Raw genomic sequence first — 13725 nt, forward strand, 5'->3', positions numbered from 1 at the left:
GGTTTGATAGCAAATTAATTAATTTGGTCTTGAGGTGATTTAGAAACTGCCCTCTTTTCATATCAACAAATGTTTGATTCTTTTTGGTGCATGCTTAAATGTGTATGCAAATCATCACTGGTTTTAGAGTTACCGATGCAACTTGGTTTCGCTTCGAGGAGATTATATTGTCAGAATATGCATGCAAGAAATGTGACCGTTGGATTGAAAATGTTCGGAATTTACCCTCTAAGAGCATCAGTAATAGGCTCCTTATCCCCATCAGATTTGTATTATTCACTAATATTCAAGGAAATTATAAATTTTCCGGAGTGCTCTAGACATGAAAAAATGTAATGATAATGAGACATTTAAGAACCGATATTATATATTGCGTAAGCAGTTGTGGTAATAAATACAAAACTGCTTGCCATTTTTTGTTCTGCAGCTATTTTTCCACCCTGCATTTTAAAGCTTTTGTCTTCCTTCTCCATTAAGAAAAAGAAGAGGAAAAACTAACTTGGTATCTTAGTGAAGTACGAAAATGTCCTTAATTTTGTTGCATCCTCTCATCATAATTATTTCAGTTTGAAAATCTCCAATGCTTCCAATTTGAAAATTTGGCTACTAGTCGTCTTAAACTAGTTCATTGTTGAATCCGAAGCTAAGGATTTGGTCTCTTGTGTATGTTCATGTAAGTTGTTTTATGCAGCGAAGTGGAGATTCGGGAGTTGGTGGCCCAATTCGAATCTCTATACTATCAAGTAGCTCGCCCAATTGCTAAATTCAGGCCAGGCCTATAACATGTACAGGCTAGGCAGAGTGTGGCTCCATTACAAGAACGCGCACATAGTAATCAAGAATTCTATAATGAAGGCCTTATCTAAGGTTCTTAGATGAGATCCCATCTCTTAAACTTGGTTTTGCACCAGCCACCATCACGCCCCTCCCCTCCCATCAACCAATCTGGATTCTGCATTATTAATAGGTTGATCAACTGATTGTGCTTCCACAAGTCAAACCAAAGACGATTATTTTTATTAATTTTTTAATACAAGCGATAGTCTAAACTATTTTAAATGGGCTGGATTTGGTTAGCATTTTGCAGCAAAGCTCAGCCTCTCACAAGGGCATAATTAATGGCATTCACATCATACTGTAAAACTCTCATTACTGTTAACCAAATCCCAAATCATTTTCTGTTGAACAACAGACAAAAAAAACCATGCCCAACCCTATCCGTTTTCCTCCATCAGAAGTAAATATGTAAAACCAAGTTTAATTTACATACAAGGAAACCAAAAATGCAGTCACTTGTAATTCAATGTTCAGACTGAAGCAGAATGTTCCTCAAAGGTAGAGAAGTCAATAACCGCACTGTCAGTCCTTGAGTCAAGGGACTGAAGTGATCTCACAACTTCAGACATGGGTGGTCTTTTCTCCGGCATCACAGAAGTGCAACGGAGAGCAATTTCTAGAGCTCCAAGTACCTCTTGCTGGGAAGAATTCGTGATCTTTGGATCGATAACTTGGACCGCGCCATTCGTAATGTTGACCTTTCGTCGCACCCACTTTACAATGTCGAGAGACTCAGATGGTTCAGCTTGCCTGCCTGTAACTAGCTCCAATAATACAACACCAAAGCTGTAAACATCCATTTGCTCTGTTGCTTTCTTACTGTACTTGTATTCTGCAAACAACAAATAAATGTCATAAAAAATTTGTTCTTCAATTACCAACAGAACATTTTAAGGATACAGATATGATGTTAATTTAATTATCTAAGAAAGACTGCTTTGGAACATATAAGAATATTAGTAGTGGAACAAAAAAAAAAATCTAAGAATTCATTGCAATTCCACTTCTCTTACCTGGCGCATTGTAACAGGATAAAGCAGATTCCGAAGCCATAGTTGACTGAAAGGCAGCTTCTCCCACAATTCTGTCAAGAGCAAAATCTGTGAGCTTTGGTTGAAAATCTGCATCCAGAAGGATATTTTTCGATTTGACATTTCTATGCAGTAAATGAGGAACATAATCCTTGTGGAGGTATCCCAATCCTTGGGCAACACCAATGGCAATTCTCAATCTGACATTCCACTGCAAATTAAAATCAGGTCTGGAGATCAAGTCCCCCAAGCTCCCTTTCTGTAAGAACTCATATATCAGAAATATCGAATCATCGGAATGACAGAACCCCAGAACTTTCACAACATTTTTGTGCCTGATCTTGGCCAAGGTCTTGATCTCAGCCTTCAAAGCTTTCGAAGACTGGACCCCAAAATTCACAAGCTTCTTTACAGCAACAAGTTCACCACTTGGTAAACTTACAATATAAACTCTACCAAATACTCCAGCACTTCCTGCAGCACTTTTCTCATCCATTCCCATCACCAAATCATGCTCAGTGACTCTGAGAGGATAAAAGAACACCGACCGCCAAATGCCAACTTGGGTTCTCTGCTTGCGATATCGATGATACGCGATAAACCCACCAGCAACAATGAAAGTTCCAACAGCAAAAGCTATAGAGATCAGGGCACATGTCAAGATTGTGAGATCAAAAGAACGGTGTTTTGGTTGGTCATCAGAACAAGGATTGAGTAATCCTGGACCACAAAGGTCAGGGTTTCCTTGAAGAAATGAAGCTGGCAGGCCTGAAATAAGAGAGTAAGGGACTCTACCAGATAGCTGATTAGAAGAAACATTGAAGAGTGCAAGCTTCAAGTTTTGAAGCGCCTGCGGGATTGGACCGGTAAGCTTATTATCAGAAAGATCAAGGTAAGTTAGCACTGGTAATTCACCAAGAGATGATGGGATATGCCCATTATGACTGTTGCCAGCCAAAGACAATGATACTAGCTTTCTGCATTTTTTAACTTCCGGAATTCGACCCGAAAGTGAATTATGGGAGAGATTTACTATACTCATAACAGGGGAATCACAGAAATTTGGAGGAAGTTCACCATATAAACCATTCAGAGAAGCAGAGAATCTATACAAGCTCTTGACTAACCCAAGACCCTGAGGAATTTTGCTACTGAAGCTGTTATTATCTATTTGAACCTGCTCCAATTGAGCAGCCATTGATACTGAATCAGGTATTTCTCCAGAAAATCTATTATTTTCAGCTCTCAAAAGCTTAATTTTGGGTAAAGACCATAACCCCACTGGGAAATCCCCAGAAAATAAATTGTTCTGAACTTCAAACCTCTCTAGCTTTAAGCATTCACTAATGGAGATGGGTACTGAACCATTGAAGACATTGGTATGAAGGCTGAGGTTTATAAGGCCTTTTCCAGTACAGATGCCATTTGGGAATGGCCCAGAAAGCCTGTTCTCAGATACATCAAAAGACACCAAGTTCTGGAGAGAAGAGCCAAGTGTCTGAGGAACCCTACCTGTTAAGTTATTCTGGGAAAGGTCTAAAACAGTCAAACTTTGCAAACCCACCAAAGATTCAGGAAGCTCACCATGAAAACCAGAGCTTTGCAAGAATAACTTCTCAAGCTTCACAAGCTTACCAATATCAGTAGGAATCTCACTCACCAAGTATGAATTTTGAGACAGATCAAGAACAGCTAGCTCAGTTAAATTCCCAAAGATAGAAGGCACACTACCTGAAAGCAAGTTGCTTCCCAAATTGAGAACTTGGAGGTTGCTGAGTGAGCCTATGCCTTGTGGGATGTTTCCTTCAAGATGGTTCTTGCTCAAGTCAAGCACTTTCAAGGAACCAAACTGAGAAATCTGGTTTAGGATTGTACCCCAGATGAGATTGTTGCTGAGATTCAAAGTCTCCAAAGAAGTGCACTGAGAGAGATGGAGAGGGATGGGCTGGCTGAAGAGATTTTCAGCAAGGTTGAGCTGAGACAGATTGGGAAGCTCGCATATTGAAGATGGAATTTCACCTGAAAGGTTCAAGCTTTGGAGGTTGAGAGAAGTCACAGAGAGTGGAGCTGTGGTTGTGCAGGTAATTCCAGTCCATTCACAAAAATGAGTGAGAGAGGAGTTGGACCAGCTTGAGAGAGAGTTTTTAGAGTCTTTAATGGAAGCCTTGAAGGTGAGAAGAATGTCTGCCTCAGAAGATGATGAACTGAGAATGAGGAATGTGGAGATTAGAGAGAGAAAAAAAGGAAATGTGCAGGTCGTAGCCATTGGAGGAGGTGACTCAGAGAGAGAGAGAGAGAGAGAGAGAGATAAAGAGAGAGCTTGGTTGTGTTCCTCTCAATTTTTTCTATATATCAGTGAAGTGGGAAAGTGTGAGTGAATGAGTCAGAACAAAAGAGTTAAGAATTGTTGGATGTTTGGTGGGTTCAAGGGCATATCAGCAAAGATCAGCAAAGATGCAAAAAAGTCATCCTAACTTTTGAGGATTGTCAAAATTTATTGCAAAAGGTACAAGTACAAACAGTGCATGCATTAATGTAAAGTAATTTCACCAAACTAATATTTAATAGAAAAAATAAAGATTTTATATAATTAAAAAAAAGAATAAAAAAAAGAACGATTGAAAAATTACTTCATACATATGTAATGCAAACGACTGAAAATTTTATGCATACATAAACGAAATTAAAAAAATCATAAAAAAGAAAACTGCATATTCTGCTTTGTACAAATGCAAAAGATTGAGTGAAATAGTGCAGGTAATTAAATAATATAAGTTGATATTAAATAATTGATATGGACTATTTACTCATATCCAGAATCTAATACATGTAACAAACGATCCATTTTAGTGCATTATTATTACTTACCTAGAGTATGTATTATAATCTAGACTTTTCGTGTGTTTATTAACACAAACGGAATAAAAAAGTATGGATATTCAACGTTACAATCTGCAAGCTATACTTGAAAATATGAAATAGATCATGGTTAATCCTATAAGCAATTTTTCTTTCCTACATTCTTAAATTTTCTTATTTCAAATAAGTAAACATGTTTCATAGAAGTAGAAAAACGTTAAATTAAAAATTAACATCACGAGTCTACAGAGCAAATTAATAATATCCTAATTTGGTTAGTCAGCTACCAAATTAGGCTCATAAAAGAACATGATTCATCATGACCACATCAAACATAGTCATGAACTGACACATATTTTAAATTGATTACTGTTTCACAACAGAGCAAAAATTGTTTTTGTAATATTCTACACAAAAGGCCACAAAAAGTGAGAACCTTTTAATTTGGTGTAAAGTTGAGATTTAGCAAGGAAATGAAACACACACCCCACCCAAAACAAAAATTCAAATGAACCCATCAAAACTCCTCTTTGTTGTTTTTTTTTTACTTTTTTTTTTAAAAAAAAACTTTTGAATATTATCATTAGATAAAAAGAATCCAAAGAAACATATAATATTCTGTATAATTTAAAAAAACAATATAAAATTTACAGAATGAGGACAGGATTTGACCTTCTACCAACCACACAGAAAACCTTGTTTAGAAAGAAAATCTACATTCACTGTCACATGCATTTCACCCTTTTCTGCCAAAAAATTTCCATGTGAAGCAGCTCTCGCTGTCCATTTGGTCACTGTCGCTGTAAATTTTAGATGGTAAAAAGGTAAAATGAGACAAGAAAAAAGTAGGTGAAAGAAAAATACATTAAAATAGAAACTGTAAACTGCAAACTGTAAAAGGGTGTTTAAGTCAGACCGAACTGAACAAAGAAAGGGAAGCGGTCAGCGGAGAGAGATTGGTGTCCTCGTGAAGGAAGACTGTCAGTGACAGTGAGAGGCAGAGAGGGAATATGGGAGTGACGACAAATAGGGACTGAGAAGATGAGACAAAAGTCCACTTCTCACGTGACAACCGAGGTCTTAGATCATTGATGCCGCACAGCACAGGACACGCACACAGTTCTATGATCGATCTATCTACAAAATATAATTACAGAAAAAAAGAAAATGGATTTGAAACTCAAATGATAAAGAGCAGTTATCGTTACATCTGAAGTCTTTTTTAATCAATATTGTAAAGTTATCATCGACTAATTATTGATCTAATAATACTTCTCTTCTCGATCTTAAAAAATGTCTCAAGTTCAAATATACCATTTACGCAAGAGTGAAATTCAAACGTATTAGGAAAAAGAAAAACATGAACAAATTAGGTGATGGGAAAGTGTGAAATTCAAAGAAGTTGATGAAAAGACGAAGGTTTAGGTAAAAGCGTAAAACACAGCAGCAGCAACAGCAAAAGGGGTCCTGTCCCTGGAAAATTTCAATTGGCTGCTGTGCAAAAGGGTGATGCTCAAGTTGACAATTTATCCAAGGGTTTTGACTTTTCAGAGTGAAAGTGAAAAAAAATGAAAGGTTGAAGGACAAGTGTTATAATTGCAGTGACCTGGCAAAAAAATCTAGTAGAAATTTCATTGTCGTGTCAGGGAAGGCTTCTCTGCGTGTGTACCAGTAAACCCTAAAAGCCATAGGCTTCGCCGAAGGCAGGCCAGCCCAGTTGACATTGCCAACTGTTTTCTTTTCTTTTCTGGTTTCGGATAGACCAAAAGGAAGAAAAGTGACGTTACATGATATCTGCTCCTTAATTTGATTTGATATTTGAAGGTTTTGAATAACAACATAACAAGGAATAATAAAAAATTAAATGGTCCCTCTGTCAAACTTTAAGGTCCAGTTAATTCCATGACAGGATTTTCTGCATCGTTGATATGGCAACTGGTTATCCCAGGAAAAAAACAAGGACTTGTTTCTGGCTGCTCAAAACAATTCAATGGTTAAAATGATGCCTCATTTTGCAGATTTAAATGACACCTTTTCTACTTAACGAATTTTTCGCAGAGGACATGTAGAAATACATAAAAGAAAGAAATGGAACCTTTTTCAGATGTTATGCTGAGGAGAATGGTGAAATCAAATCTTGGTTCCTTGTACATTTTTTCTTACTCCTTCGTAATAATACTTCTCTTTTTAATATTGAAAGATGTTTCATATTTGAATTTCTCATATTTCATATGGTTTAAAGTCGATGATACGCCCCTACTTATAAACTAATCACAATTTAACACATATCAGACTACTATTAGAAATTGTTAGTTAACGAAATTGCATTCACTTATATTCCTCCTTACACGAAATTGCATTCACTTTTGTTTTGATGAAATTGCATTCACTGTCTTGAGAAGAGAAATAGCATTAGACCGAAAGATAGTTGATTTCTGGCAAGAGTTTATATAGAAGATTAAGATATTAGTACATTGACGTAACATAATATAATCAATTCATTCGGGTAAATAATCATTCGTCATCTGGCCTACGCGATCCCTTTCTGTGGTGCTCTTTCTATTCGGCACCCTATATTGCCTTCTAATCAAACAACACTAATGAGTAACAATGTCCAATCAATTAAACTGAGCAGATACAGCTGTTAAGACCAAAACTATAGTAACGCAATGCCACATTTCTCATCATAGCTTCACAAACAAACATAGCCGGCTTGCAAGATAAGTTTCAAGGAAAGATTTGAATACAGAGGAGGATGCTATCATCACAAGATGCCTTTCGATGTGCATAAAGTTCCCCATTTCCATGATGTTGTCTTTTGACACTGACTAGGAAAAGAAAATGCTCATGCAATACTCATAAATTGTGCATTATGTCAATGATTTGGTGGAGCAAGTCATTAAAGTTCAATTGGCCTTTTGTTTCCCATTAGTGGGATGTTTGCATGGTTAATTTGATTTTATCTTGTAAATAGCTTGTTCATCACATCAACACAAGTCAAGAAATTTTGGCCCATAGGCAAAATAAGCCTAGTTTTCTCCTATTTTGTTTAAATAAGACAACTCGTAACTTGAACACATAGTTTTTTCAACGTTAACACTATAATTTTAGTTATTGAATTAATAAGATAGTAAATTTGTTTATTGTGTCAAAATTAGGTTACTAAGTTTGACACTATTTGTATTTGTCTAAAATAACGATAAGTCTAAATTCGTTACGTTGGTGTCAGTTTTGAGTCGTGTTATTTGTAAAATATGATGAAAATAAGGACGGAGAAAGCTACAATGTTCATACCTCATACCAACAGTATCATCAGGTGGATTTTATCAATAATTCTCCATTTAAAAGGTCAATATGCCATGATATAAGCCACGAGGAGATCCCAAAAAGTGGTGGCTATTTCTAATGATCCAATCCAAACAATCCCCACCCATAATCATACCTAGAAATTGCAAGTCCAAAACCACAATAGTTAAAAGCAAACTACAACTGTAAACTCTACTGCTTTGCTTGTTACCATTTTGTTTATTCTCTCTTTCTTTCCTCCCCAAAACCATGAGTATCACCAGTCAACCATGCATTTTTGTAATCTATACATCGATCATGGCGTTCAAACTCATCGAGCTATGCATGCCTCGAAATTAAATCTTATTTTATAACATATTTTACTCACCAAAATTGTACCATATTATTATTTATAAAAAAAAAATTGGTTTGTGACTCTGAGCTGAGAATGTCAACCAATAGAAAGATGTCTGTCTTCAACCCTAAAATAAACATGTGAATCTAATCCTATGAATTGACTAGCATCTAGAAAAGGTCTAGCTCAAAGGAGTCTTAGCTTTTATTAGAGCATCCAAAGACCAATGACATAAAAATAATGCACATCATATGCAATTTTTCATTTGTTTAATCACCTACATGTCAGAGAGAGAGAGAGAGAGAGAGAGAGAGAGAGAGAGAGAGGGTATTTGCATGTAATGTGTTCCCTAGAAAACTTGTCTCCAAGTCCCCAAAAAAGGATTTGAAGGGAGCCCCCTTTTTGTCTTTGATGAAGAAAACAAGCATGGGGGTGGTGGGGGAGTCGAAAGTTGCTGTTATCAAATACCCACTTATTGCAATAAAGAAAGGTAGCTAATAGCCATGGTGCTGGTAATGGGTAAACACAGTATGCAATAATGCACCACACTCCATAGCCTCTACCAACATGACATTGCTTTCAGCAGACGGTGGAGAGTGGGGACACTTGGTTGTTCATGTTGCTTGCCATGTTTTGACACTCCTTTGGTGATCCTTTTATGACTTCCACAGAGATTGCTTGGTTTTGGAAGAACATAACCTGAGCTAGAAAATACTTGGATTTACTAATCTGGAATGAGTGAAAGTCAAAGTTCGGAGATATCAAAAGTTGGGAAGAGGAATGAGTATGACATTAACTACTCATCAATCTAATTTTTTGTCTTTCAGGTATTAGATTACCATTTCTAATGTAAAACCCGCATATCTTTAGATTCTCATGGTCAAATTTATTCCGGATTTTCAAGTAGAATTCACATAATTTCTTTATTCTTTTTGTGTTAGTAGATGCAAGAGAAGACCAGAAGTCATGAATTGGAATCATTCTAATACCAATATGCTAGTAAACACATAAGAAGTCAAGAAATATACATTCCATCATAGCTGAGTAAGTTTCTACGAGCAACAGTTTGAGATGCGTGCATAAATGTTTTTTTTCGTATTTTAAGCTTAGTTCATACCATAAATTAATTGGTCTTATAATAACCTTCAGAACTTTGTTGAATTTTGATGCCATAACACCATCTTAATCATAAATTGATTGTCCAAACAAATGTCATATCTCACTCACTGCTAAAATGCTTCAAGCCGGTTTTGAAGGCATACCAATGATCAAATATAAACTTAATCCACTCTTATGAACCTCAAACAGGTTGCTTCAAGAAAATGAGCAAGACCTCCACCTGTTTAAGCTACAACAGCTGAAGAAAAGAAAAGAAGAGAAAAGTTCCCTGAACCTGGCATCGATAAATATGAAACAAAAATATGAAACAGCTACTAATAGTTGTTTCCAGGTGCAATCCGTTTACCTTCTTGCCATAAGGTGCACCCAACTTCCCACCAAGCTTAAAAACCCTGACAGAGTTCCCACACAGCTAACCCAGTAACACATTTACTAGATTCATAGGATTACCAACTGTTTTACTTACTGAATAATATATACACATACCATCCCTTGATGCAACCCAAAACACCGAGTATTATTTGCACAGCATGGTCTTACCTAATGACTGTTTATTCCACCATCAGAAAGAAAATTAGCATCCAACACCAGATGAAGAATTGCAGTCACAGATATTTCGGGTGGTATTTTGTTCCCTTCCCCCTTTAGCTACAAGAAAAAGTGGGAGCCTTATTCCATCATTAAAAAGCTTAAATGAAAAAAAATCAAATTCAGTACCTGCCAATATTATCTATGCACACCTTTCTTCTTTTTTTCCTTTTTCTAAATCTATACTAATATGTATAAAGCAATGACTATATTTCTGTCTCACACTCTTCCATTGATTCACTCAAGTTCTAATCCCAGAAGTTCGAAATCTCAAGAATGCACCCTGTTCATGTGAGGGACTCTCACACAAGATAAAAGTATAATGGTAAAATAGAATGAAAATAACTTCAAACCAGCACTCCCCACTAGTCATGTTTTGGGGGAGCCCAGTGGCATCTAATACTCACACAATAAGATCACAGCCCAAAATTCTCTTATCTAGGACTAGAATAACCTGACCTGGACCTTGCACCTAGCAATCACACACATCAATAAGAGGCACCGCGTCATACATATACAGAAACACTACCATAAACAAAATTAAGAATATAAAAGCAACCAAACACCTAAGCGAGAATTCATTTACCCACCCAATAAGCCCCTAACCATGTCACACGGAAATTTCCACATACAATTGATTGCCAAGGAATACTCATACAAGCATAACAAAAGTGTTTTAACAACATGATTTCAAATTTCAAAACAAGCCGGGCACACATGTACAGAATGAAAATACAAAACAAACAACGTAAGGAAGTTTTAATTGCACAACATAATTGTACTGAAGGCTGAAATTTTCATATTTCCATGTACTGCAATAAAGAAATGCATACCAAGCAGAAGACCATACTGAAACATTGCTCCAAAGACATCCATCAAACCAACAATAATAAAGACTTACACACTGGAGCCAGCAAAGGAATACTTCACCAACTAGGAATAGAGTTCCCATAAAATCATGTCCTCATTATCATGACTTAGCATTTTTACCATTAGGAGACCTAACAAGACACGAAACCAAGAAAGAGTACCATCATCTTTCAATACACAAATCTTCAGTTCAGCCCATGAGTACTAGATCTTATCAAGTTTCTCTGCCTTGACGACAGGATTGGCTTTTGCAATAGCATCTTGACCAGCAGTCCTATAATCAAAAGGACAGTCATGTTTGTCAGAATAACGATGACTTGCACAGAAGGTGTTTCCACATTTGCAATTGAAGCCAGTTAAACCAACACGCTTTTGGCAAGTAGTGCATCTGCTTGGTCCCTCTTTTTCTTTCACCTCAAACACCATGCTCGAAGACGAGTCAATGGATGGTTCTGTTGAAATAACTCTTGTCTCCACTTGTCCAGCTTGCACATCAACAACACCTGCAACGACTGGGCCAATGCCAATGCTGCTACTGCTGCCATTCACAATGCTGTCAATGGATGAAGCAGCAAAATTGGCTTGCTCCTGTTTTAGGAGTGTGTCCTTGTAACATTTAGAACACATGTTCATTGTAGCGGCCCTTCCAAAGAATCCACAGTTGTTAACGCAAAGGATAGGGCGGTCTGGAGTTTGGCATCCAGTTTCATCGTGAGATTCCATCTTTATTAGTTATCTGCAAGAGAAAAAAGAACAAGAAAAAGCACCTCATCGTTTCCATTCACCCACTGCAAAAATATCAAACCATTATACACATACAAATTAAGGACAAATTTCAACAAATACACACATGCTATAAAATTCAGGCAACTCCAAATGCCCAGCATAGTGAACACATATAACCAATTCTAGAGAATAAAGCAACTACATAACCAAAGAAAAGAGAAAAAAACAACTCTTATGCACTTCAACTCATCAATTCTAGATATTTATCTCCTTCCTGAAAAGTTTGAGATTTTCAACCTGGGTAAAACATCAATTTCACTTGCTCTGTTATGCAAATCGAAATCCCTCAGTTGATTAATTCAGGCCAAAGATTACGATTTCAACCACATAACTCTAACAAATGCAGAAAACCCACAAAACTTCTAAAGTTTTCCCTATAAGGCTGCAATCTTCAAAAAAATGGGACAAAATCTGAACAAGCTCAGTTCTATCAAATGCAGGTAACACACAAAACTTCCAAAGTTTGCTCTATAAATACCGAAATCTTGAAAAAAAATCCCATAAAATCTGAACAAGCTCAGTCATGCAACGAAAAATCAGAACTTTCAACCGGAAACGTTTTCAACAGCAGAGGAACGCTTACATAATTTTATCAAACACGATGATTGAAACCCTATACACGTAATCAACCAACACAAATGAAAACAAATTTATGCAACTCACCAGCTTCTTATTCAAGTGCAAAAAATTAACCCCCAAAAACGAATAAATAATTAATAAATTTCATACAGAACATAAATTCCACACCTGCTTGGTTTGGCCGATCTCGAGTCACACAATCGAACCAGGCGATTCCTGTTTCTCGTGGAAAAAAAAAATTCAAAAATTCAAAAACCAATAAATTAAAAACCTCTACAGAAAGCAAAATCAAATAAATATACAGGAACAACAAAAATCAAATACGCAGAGAGGGGATTATTTGGATACCCTAATCGAGGAGATTATTGCGAGATAATTGTACAGAAAAAAATAAAAAATTTAAATACATAAAAAATAAAAGGAAAGAGAAGAAGATAAAGGGAGGTTGGTCTTTGGGTCTTGGTTTTGGAGGCTCGTGGGGTCCCTCCGTTGGTATTTAAAACTTTAGCTTTCCTCTTTGCCAACGAACGCTCTCCACTGAGTCGGTGGTGCTGCGATAACCGCCCTTGGAGGACCGCGTAATTGCGGTGTTGCCATTTCATTATCTGACTCGGATTGTCTCAGAGTTCGGGCTGAGATTGGGCTGGGATGGACCCATGCTCATACAAAAGTTGGGCTTAGCCTAAATGTGACACGTGTACCAATTTATTAAAAAAAAATCGCGACCTATTTAGTGTCCGGTTGACATTGCTTATTTGGGGTGATAAGTGATTTTTTTTTAAATTTTGGAAAGCCCATTGGTAAACTGTGAGAAAATCATTTATTGTAAAACCTATTGTGAGAGAAAGCTATAAGAGAAAATTAATGAGGTGCTTTCATTTTCGATTGCATGAAAGAATCAAGAGTAATGAGTTTAATGATTATGCAGCAATCATTTTCTGATTATGTAGAAATCAATACCAACAACACTTTGAACAAAAAATTTACTAAACATCAAATTGCTTTCTCTCACAGCAATTATTTTCACAGCATAGTAATGTCAAATTCGTGTCAAATGACTCAATAACCTTTTTTTTGGTATTTTTATCATAAATGGTCTCTTAATTTTTCAAAAGTTATCGTTTGAGTCCTCAAACATTTAAATCACTTAGTGTGATCCATGAGTTTAATGATAAGGACTTTAAAATATTTAGGTCACGTTTGTTACACATGACTGTCTTGGCATGAACAATTCTCAAGGACGGTCTAGACTTGGCTTGGCTTGGTCTAAGTTGGATAACACTTATCATATGTTTGGTATATGCTTGGACCAGGACTAGAGAGTCTTTTACATAAAATTCTTAAGGACTGTTTGGACTTGGCTTGGCTTGGTCTAAGTTGGATAACACTTATTCTATGTTTGGTATAATATAAAAA

At 36.5% G+C, this 13725-nt stretch overlaps 2 protein-coding genes across 2 annotated transcripts; both read right to left on the reverse strand.

Moving 5' to 3' along the window:
• Positions 1-1133: 1133 nt before the first annotated feature.
• On the reverse strand, positions 1134-4241 carry LOC103339343 (Leucine-rich repeat receptor-like protein kinase family protein). Its single transcript, XM_008242619.2, has 2 exons — positions 1851-4241; positions 1134-1669 (listed from the first exon to the last, which is right to left on the reverse strand). Exons 1-2 carry the CDS (start codon positions 4132-4134, stop codon positions 1308-1310), a joined length of 2646 nt encoding a protein of 881 aa, XP_008240841.1. The 5' UTR covers positions 4135-4241; the 3' UTR covers positions 1134-1307.
• A 6609-nt stretch (positions 4242-10850) lies between these two features.
• Positions 10851-12799, reverse strand: LOC103339344 (zinc finger A20 and AN1 domain-containing stress-associated protein 8-like). Its single transcript, XM_008242620.3, has 3 exons — positions 12658-12799; positions 12478-12525; positions 10851-11680 (listed from the first exon to the last, which is right to left on the reverse strand). Exon 3 carries the CDS (start codon positions 11665-11667, stop codon positions 11149-11151), a length of 519 nt encoding a protein of 172 aa, XP_008240842.1. The 5' UTR covers positions 11668-11680; positions 12478-12525; positions 12658-12799; the 3' UTR covers positions 10851-11148.
• Between the last annotated feature and the right edge of the window lie 926 nt (positions 12800-13725).

The sequence above is a fragment of the Prunus mume genome, linkage group LG8 (genome assembly GCF_029339155.1).
Source record: "Prunus mume cultivar Tortuosa linkage group LG8, ASM2933915v1, whole genome shotgun sequence".
In the NCBI taxonomy this organism is placed as follows: domain Eukaryota; kingdom Viridiplantae; phylum Streptophyta; class Magnoliopsida; order Rosales; family Rosaceae; genus Prunus; species Prunus mume.

Excerpts from the sequence above, each read along its gene's own strand:
- LOC103339344 (XM_008242620.3), bottom strand. The coding sequence starts at position 11,667 with ATGGAATCTCACGATGAAACTGGATGCCAAACTCCAGACCGCCCTATC.
- LOC103339343 (XM_008242619.2), bottom strand. The coding sequence starts at position 4,134 with ATGGCTACGACCTGCACATTTCCTTTTTTTCTCTCTCTAATCTCCACA. Across the intron at positions 1,670-1,850 it reads ATCCTGTTACAATGCGCCAG|AATACAAGTACAGTAAGAAA; the intron begins GTAAGAGAAGTG and ends TGTTGTTTGCAG.